This window comes from Aptenodytes forsteri, unplaced genomic scaffold (assembly GCF_000699145.1).
Source record: "Aptenodytes forsteri isolate BGI_AS27 unplaced genomic scaffold, ASM69914v1 Scaffold7, whole genome shotgun sequence".
Taxonomy (NCBI): domain Eukaryota; kingdom Metazoa; phylum Chordata; class Aves; order Sphenisciformes; family Spheniscidae; genus Aptenodytes; species Aptenodytes forsteri.
The window spans coordinates 3,267,497-3,275,770 of NW_008795919.1; the positions used below are offsets into that span (position 1 = coordinate 3,267,497).

General features: G+C 52.8%; 1 protein-coding gene across 2 annotated transcripts; it reads right to left on the reverse strand.

Moving 5' to 3' along the window:
• Positions 1 to 926: 926 nt before the first annotated feature.
• On the reverse strand, positions 927 to 8,014 carry AK2 (adenylate kinase 2). 2 transcript variants are annotated; one of them, XM_019473545.1, is made up of 6 exons: positions 7,854 to 7,996; positions 5,640 to 5,750; positions 5,437 to 5,531; positions 4,660 to 4,732; positions 3,869 to 4,064; positions 927 to 1,757 (listed from the first exon to the last, which is right to left on the reverse strand). In XM_019473545.1, exons 1-6 carry the CDS (start codon positions 7,926 to 7,928, stop codon positions 1,750 to 1,752), a joined length of 558 nt encoding a protein of 185 aa, XP_019329090.1. In that variant the 5' UTR covers positions 7,929 to 7,996; the 3' UTR covers positions 927 to 1,749. The 2 variants fall into 2 exon arrangements, with proteins under 2 accessions (XP_019329090.1, XP_009283064.1); XM_009284789.2 differs by lacking the exon at positions 927 to 1,757 and having other exon boundaries at positions 3,672 to 4,064; positions 7,854 to 8,014.
• Positions 8,015 to 8,274: the final 260 nt, after the last annotated feature.

Below are 8,274 nucleotides of genomic sequence, written 5' to 3' on the forward strand. Positions count from 1 at the left end.
CAAACGCCAGAGAGGCACAAGCTTGCCTTCAAAAGAGAGAATGTTAATCGGAGGTACAGAGAGGTAATAAAAACACCAGAGCACAGAGAGACTGAATGGCGGAGGAGTGAGAGAGCCCAATTATGCTGAAGAAACCAGTCATTTCTGGAGGAAATGGGCATATGCAGCCTGACCCTTTCTGGTGCCTGTCCAGAATGCCTAAACCAAAGCCCCGAACACAAGCAGGGCTGCAAAGGGGGCACCAAGGACATTGCGGAAAAAGGACGACCCTCCATCAGCACATCAAGAACAGCCTTCCTCCGAGATACCTCAGAGAGCCAGGGTCAGGGTCCCTGTGGAGGGATAAAGGGAGGCCAGGAAATGCTCTCGTTTCTTGCGTTAAGAGATTTTGCCCCATGTAGCTAGAGAGAGGCACTGGCGGAGTTCCCCTCCGCCAGTGGGGAGGGGATGCAACAAGGTATGAAAGGCAGAAAGGCAAGTGAGCAGAAACAGAAGACACAATACGTGGCTTCCAGTTACTGCAGGAGGAGAGAAGGAAACAACATCAGCTCCTCCACACACTACCGATGCGAAGGGAGGGGGAAAAGGCTAGGAATTATAGATCAGTTAAAAATCCCCAAAAGGAGCTCTGACCAGGAAGGGTCAGGATACACAGGGGCTCAGTGCTTTCAGCATCACACATGAAGAAACAGGGGAGAGAAAAGCAGCAAAAGACACCATTGCTATGGTGATATAAAGCATTGGAACACACTCAGCAAGGGAAAGAGATAAAAGGAATTACAAGCCACGTTTTCAACTGCACAGAACAACATCCTTGAGATAGGATCAGGCCCGAGGATCCACCCAGCTCAATTGTTAGTCAGCTACGCTGTCATCTGCCTCCTCTCGTCTTCCACGCTGTCTGCAGGTCAAAGAGGACACAGCAACAGATACAAAATGTAAAGGGGTTATTTTATTATTGATTCAGAGGTTAGACAAGGCACCATTTGATCTAAAAAGAAATGCAAAAAACCCAATTAAGTGTTGTTTTTGCAGTCAATTAAGAAAGTCTCTTTTGCATTTCTTCAGAATTGTGTGAATTCCAGCTTGGTCAAGATCACAGAAAAGCCACCCCATTGCCAAGTAAGGCAGGCTTGGACTAGAGCCGCAGCCCCTCTGTTCAGCAGCAGAGAAACCTCGAGAAGTCTCTATGCCAGGGTTTAGGAATGCAGCAGAACAAGAAAAACAAAACTTTCAGGAAAAGAGCATGGCATCTTTTTTGCCTTTCCACTTCAGAAATGACGAGTCATTTGTTCATTTTGGTCCTCGCTGACAGGAAGCAACTTTAGAAGGTCACAGCAAACCTCGCAGTGGCCTCAGAGTACTAGGAGCCCATGAGACAAGCCCTGAAAGTCCTGGAGAGGCCTGGAACGGCATCTAGCCCTACCCTCCTAACAGGTCAAGGACCTGCGCCTGATCACTGGCAGAGATATTTCACTCTGTACAATTGTTTTGCCTCCCCAAACTGTGATTTCTAAGGAGAAGGCCATCTCCTCTTCACAATGATTCTGCTGAATAAGAAATCCAAACAAAAACCAACCAAATCAGCCCCCAAGCCCCTTGTCTACCACCTCCTTATTCCCCTCCCATCAATTTTAACCCCCTCCCAGCTGCCCTCCCTCCCTGCCTCCCCTGCACCCAGGGGAGGGCTGCAATGGGTGATGTAGCAGAGTGTGCAGCGTTTGGTGGTCTCTCATCTGGTTCACGGAGTCACTCAGCTGGAATAAATGGGAACAAAGAAAAAAAAAAATAGATTTAGGGAAAAAAACCGAAATTAATCATGGTTTATGGCAGAAAAAGGCTGGCGAGCTGGATGCAAAGCGAGCACAAAGGGGAAAAGGAATGGAGAGTGGAAGAACACATTGTTCTTGCTGTGGAGTAAAACCTTGGCCAAATCCAGGAACACCAACTCCTGCCATTATGGCAGCATGTAGGGGGCTGCAGCTCTCCTCTTTGACTCTCTCGAGATGCCAAGATAAAAGCTGCTTCCACTCAGAATTTCTTTACAGTCATTGAGATGCCGGGGCAGCTCTAACACACTTTCCTCTCCACTACCCTGGAGCACGGCAGTCCTATGCTAAATGCTATCCCGACCTCCCAGCACGCCGACGCCCGTGAGCTGCCCTTTCACAGGAAAGCCAGAGATGACCGACAAGGCAACGGCCATCTGGGGAATCTCAGGGGACTGCAGGCTGCTGACGAAACCAACACCATTTACTTTCAAACCCTCTCTCCCCACAGTCACGTGCTTTCAAGAGCAACAAGTCAACTGCTTTCAGTTCCTGGTGTTATTTCCAGTTTGCTGGAAGGGAAGAGGTTGTTTCCCTGGAAAGGATGTACGAGGACAGAGAGCGATTTTCAGACAAAAGAGAAATTACAAGAAAAAGGGCAAGGGATTCCTGAGGATTAGGCATCTGCTCTGGACACAGCCCACAGCAGCTCAGCGCGCAGGAGACAGGCCATCTCCTCGAAAGAGGAGGGTACTCAGTAACACTAAATCAGTAACCATACATGGAAGGCCAAAGAACAAGGTTTCATCTGGGCCAATCTGCATCTACAGCAGGGTCCTCTAGGAAAGGCTGGAATCCCGCATGGGCAAAGGTCATCACCAGCCTTGCAGGGTCACCATATAGCAGCGTAATGGCCCCGAGAAGCCAGGGCACTAACCACACCGCAGATGGTGTCCTCAAATGGACAGCCTGACGGAGCTGTTTGATTTGCTCAAGAAACAAGTACATTTCCATGATCTCATAACGAAGGTCGTTGGCTCAAGGGCACATGAAGCCAGTGGTTAATAACGCTGTCTCTCAGGCCTTGAAAAATCATTTGTTTTGCAATAAGGCTTTATTTAGACTTTGGGATCAGGAGAAGCTCAACACATCTTCATCTCCTTGGCCAAAGCCAAGGCAAGAGTGAAGAGATAAAACCCAAGTCCTTTTCTTGTCCTCAGGAGATCCCAACTTGCCACACACAATGACTGTCAGACCCTGACCAGAGACTTCACGTTGTTAAAAAAAAAAAAGCAAAGCGCATCTCACCAATATTTGCTATATTGGGGCCCACAAACGAGGAGAGGCTGAAAACCCCCAGCTCTCACCCACCCTTTTTCTGCCCCACAAGCCCCATCAGAATGGGAGGAAGACAGGCTGTGCCCACAGGTAACCTGCCATCCCACAGAGAGTAAAACACATACAACGAGAACAAGTTCTCACCCAGCCCCGAGCAGCAGCAGGCTGCACTCATGCGCACAGAGAAGCCGTCCCTCCCGTGGCTGCGCCCTGGGCCGACACACACAGAGCCTTTCACATGCTTCCCACAAACAAGCCCGTATTTCATTTCCTGCAGCCGACGGAGAGCATCACCTATCTGGCGCCCTGTGAAGGTCCTTCCCCCCCCACTGCTCAGTCCTGATCTCCAACCTTCTGCTAGTCCCCTATGGAGCAGCCAGGAGCTGAAAGTACAGCTCCTTCCAGGGAGCTACAGCTCTAGAATGAAACAAAAGCCTTTTGACCCAAAGGGATGCAAAGCCCGTTTCTGGCAGCAGGCAGCTGGTGCTCGGGCTCGCTGCGACCTCTAGGGGCCAGATCTCCAGCATCCGCAGACAGACTGACGTTCACATATACTGAGATAGAGACCGTTAACAGCTTGTTTAATAGAGAATTAGCACAGCCCTGCCTTGGGCTGCATCGTTTTGTCCCCTCCTCTTCTACTCTGCTTAGCTCTTCACCCTCCCTGGCCCCAGAGAGACAGAGATGGAGAGACAGAGAGAGAGAAAAGGGAGAGCTCCGTCCTGGGACGGAGCCCTAAATGAACATAACCAGGTCTTTACATGTTGCTCTCGAGAAGGCTGCCAGGATGCTAGCAAACACCACGTCGGGAGACTGGGAGGCATCCACCGCCGTATGGATCCCTCGCTTGCTGTAGTAGGAGACCAGGGGAGAGGTCTGCGTGTGATAGGCCTTCAGGCGGGTTTTCAAGGCTGTTTCATTATCGTCCGAACGGCGGATGAGGGGCTCTCCAGTGACCTGGGAGAAGCAAGGGGACAACCTCCAGCTAGCTGCCGCCTGGCACACTCCCCCCTTCTCTCCACAGCTATGACAACCCCTGCTCCCCTCCTCCAAGACAGGCTACAATGTGGAGCTGCAGAGGCAATCCCCAGGTCCGCAGGGGAGAGCGGGGTGAACCCAAGGCAGCCGAAACAAGTCCCAGAGCAGTCACTGAAGAGGGAAGGATTCAGCATCGTGGTCTTTCCCCCACACACCACTCTGCTTGCTAAAAGGAGCCCAAGGAGCCTTGAGAGCAGACACCAGCTACAGTTGCTCCCCAGGAGGGAAACCAGTCACAACCCACCGCAGCTTCAGCTATGGACAGAGTCCAACAAGTTCTGAGGCTGGCAGAGCCCGGGCCGGCTCTGCAGAACGACCATGCCCTTCACTCATCCCTCCAGGCCTCGCTCCCCGCAGTGCCGTCGGCTCAGGCTGCCCAGGCAGTTCCCCACGCTCCCCAGAAAGCCAGGACATAAGGTACAAGAGAAGGAAAGAAACGAGTTTTTCCAGGGATGCTGCAAAACATCAGCTAAACCCAAAGCAACGTAAGCTGCGGCCTTGGGAGCTCACATACATCGTCCTTCATGTGCTCTTTCGGGGGTCTGAACTCCTCGTGATAAGAGCGGCCGCTCGCTGGGTGAATCAGCCTAAGACAGAAAGCAAGTGTCAGCAAAGTAGCCCAGTGCCAGGACAAGGTCTCCTGAACCTGCCACTCATCAGCAAAGAAACATCTGCAATAGCAACCCAATTAGCCTCTCTATTAAGAAAAACCTCTTCTAGCTATTTCTGTACCAAGGGCCTCTTTAGGCGCTTGAAAAAAGCAGCTGCACTAGGAGATGGAGAAGGGATTTTTACTTTATGCTTTACTGGGGAAGGGGGCTAGCTCCTGGAGGTGCGAGGGTGACACAGTGCAACAGCAAACAGCGGGAGACATCTGTGTGCCTGCGCGACCACAACTGACCCTGGACAGGATGGTCAGCAGTGCCCGAACATGTACGCAACGTCCTGCGTAAGGGAGCAGTAGTAGCTCCAGAGAAGCAAGAGCGCGAAGACATTAGCTGTCGGACACCGGGCTTAAAGGCTGAGCTGGGTCACCGAGGACACCGATTCATATCGGCGACCGCTACGTATAGGGCAACGAAGGGGCTCCGTTCGAGGCTGGCCCAGGCGCGGGAGAACAGGCAAGGGATCAGGGCAGGAAGGCTCGAACAGAGCAGGAATCTAATACAGACCAGCACCGCAGCTAGCCCTAGACACTGTGAGAATGACACGAGGATCCAAAATTAGGATGCTCTCCCCTAAACTAGGAAACGCCACCCCGTGCACTGAGCGTTTGGGTGAGAAGAATTACCGTCCAGTGATTCTCCGGATGAGCAAGGAGTCGGGGATGCTGAACTCAATGACGGAGTCCAGCTTCTCCTTCCTCTTCTCCAGGAGCTCATCCAGCTGCAACAGAAAACGCCCAACTCAGAGGGGCAGAGGCACAGCCAAGGGAGCCCTGTCTCCAGGGAAGGAAGAGATGCCAGAGCAGTCCCCGAACAGGAGCTCACGTACCATTTCGGCCTGCTTCACCGTGCGTGGGAAGCCGTCCAGGAGGAAGCCGTTCTTGCAGGGAGGGGAGTCCAGGTTGTTCTCAATCAGCTCCACCACCATCTCATCGCTCACCTGCGGAGAGGAGAGACAGGCACACGGTTAGGGGGGACACCCCAATTTTACACACAGCTGCCTCCAGAGCTGCTGTACTCACGCCAGCGCCCAGGCTGCATCAGACCCTTTTTACAGCCGTTCCTGGTCCCAGAGGCAGCAGCCACAGCACAGGGCACTGCCATTAACAGGGCGAAAGCTGCCGTGTTCAGACCCGCCCGTGTCAGGGAAGCACTCCCTGCCACGGGTGTCAACACTAAGACGTGGCTAATGAGACATTTCACCCCAGGGACACTCCAGCCCGCGCAGGGACCTGGACCAGCGCTGTAACCTCACTGTTACAAAGGTTGCTGTATTTCAAGGGAGACCATCAGCTTGAAGACAAGCTCCCTAGATTATTTTTTTTTTTTCTTTTTTAAAACCAATTCACAATACAAAATATCAACATAACGTTTATTACTCCCTAGATTATTATTTTTTTAAAAAAAAAACCAATTTACAATACAAAATATCAACATAACGTTTATTTCCTGTTACTTTGTACCTTCACCCACACATCCCCCTCAGCAGGCAGGCCTGGCCAGGAAGGGCAAAGCAGGCGAATTGCTCATTGACCCTCGTAAACCTTGTGTGAAGGTAAATGCCCAATAGTTGCTGACAAGCTCTGGCCTCGCTGGATAGTTTTTCCCGTATCACGATCTCAGCATACCGCTGGGATTAGTGCCTTTTCTACACTGCGGCATTTGGAAAGTACTAACAGATGCCGCAGCCCCAACAATAGCTGTTTATTCGAGGGTAGCTCTCCTCAGCAGCGCTGTTTTCTCCAGCACACGCAACTGGGACCCAGCAGGACTGGGGACTAGACTGTCACAGCACACGTAAACAAGAGCCCCGGAGAGGGAAGTGTGCGGGCAGGAGGCAGTTTGGGTGAAGCAACAAGTCACTTCTGTGCTTTCCTGATTACCCCTTTCGGAGAAAGGGGTCCTGCTTCGTAATCGAGCGTAAAAAAAACCCATCCCAGGCTCCAAACTCTGCCGTGCTCCCAGCTGAGTTATCTCAGAGCCAGAGTACTCTACCTGCAGAGCAGCCCAGTGCCAGCTGCCCCACACACGTGGCAGATATCTGGCAAGGCTGGTGGTAACGTCCCTATCTTTCATAACCAGCTGGGATATTGCAGGCTCGGTGTTGCAATGCAAGCTTTGAGCAAAAGCTGGAGATAAGCCACACCACATTCCACCAGCCTTGCCAGATAACGTCCCTATCTTTCATAACCAGCTGGGATATTGCAGGCTCGGTGTTGCAATGCAAGCTTTGAGCAAAAGCTGGAGATAAGCCACATCGCTCTTCCTACCCGGGGCCTGCAGATTCTCCGTGGGGTGTTACGAACCCATGACAGCCAGCAGCGATGCCCAAGATCTGCCCCACGCCGCTTAGCTTTGGGGCGAGCCACTGCAATTTGCTGCCCTTCAAGTTTCCCCAAGATATTTCAGTCATTTTGGCAAGATAACTAGATCCTCAGAAAATGAACGTGTCGGAGATCCTAACTCTTGTCTCTTGGGGATCCAAAGTGTCTCTTTCACACAGCATTACGCAGCACCCACTGTAACTACCACAGGAACACCCCTAAGTCAGTTTTCACCTTACAGTTACAAGCAAATGGCATTTATGCAAGAGCTGGGACGTAGATGAACCCTCTGAACAAACTCTTTCCACCCCACAGGGTTCCAGGCATCACGTGAAGAGACACAGGAGCCGCAAAGCATGGCTGTAACATCCTGCAGCTCCAAGGATAAACCTTCACCTCCACCAGTGTTGAGGAGCCACAACCCAGACTGCACCCCGTGAACATAAAGAGCACCGTGGCAGAAAGAACCTGCCCAGGGACAGAGAGGCTGCTGGTAAGCAAGGAGCAATTTTGAAGAGCAACGATATTTTTATAGGATGTTTCTCCTGCAGGATAATGAGGAGGAGAACCCACACCCCTGCCTTCACCCTACAATCTGCCCTTCCTCCACTAATTAGGTTTTGTCACTGAGGCCTCTAATTAAGAGGTGGATTTTGACTGCTCTCGTTCCAGGTGCTGCCAGACCATCTCCCCTCCCAGCACATCTCCCCACTACCCACCAGCTTCCCCGCATCCATCGTCTCTTTGAGCCGCTTGCCCAGCTCGGACCCCGAGGCCACCATGGCCCGCAGCATGTCCCCGGTTGCCAGGTGGCAGACGCAGTAGGTCTCGGCCAGCTTCGGAGCCTGCAGGAGAGGACAGACATGAGGTGAGCTCGCCGTGAGGCTTTCAGAGCCAGGACCTCGGGGGCCGAGGCCCAGCCGGGGTTTCAACCCTCCCGCCCCGGTGCGGCCTTGTCCCCACTCGCAGCAGCGGGATGGTCTGCGACCGGCCAGCACGTGGCAGGGCCACCTGAAGGCCGGGTGCTCCGGGAGCGGGGCCAGGGCACCGGAGCCCCGCGGCCGGCCCTAGGGAGGGGATCCGGGTCAAAGGGCCCCGGCGCCCGGGTACCTGAGGGCGGCGGGTCCGTATGCCTGAGCC

Bases quoted from the DNA above. Each gene is read 5' to 3' on its own strand.
- AK2 (XM_009284789.2), bottom strand. From the start codon at position 7,928: ATGCTGCGGGCCATGGTGGCCTCGGGGTCCGAGCTGGGCAAGCGGCTC. The intron at 5,751-7,853 runs GTGGGTAGTGGG...TCCTCTCCGCAG, and splicing joins CGATGGATGCGGGGAAGCTG to GTGAGCGATGAGATGGTGGT. The intron at 5,532-5,639 runs GTACGTGAGCTC...TTTCTGTTGCAG, and splicing joins CGGTGAAGCAGGCCGAAATG to CTGGATGAGCTCCTGGAGAA.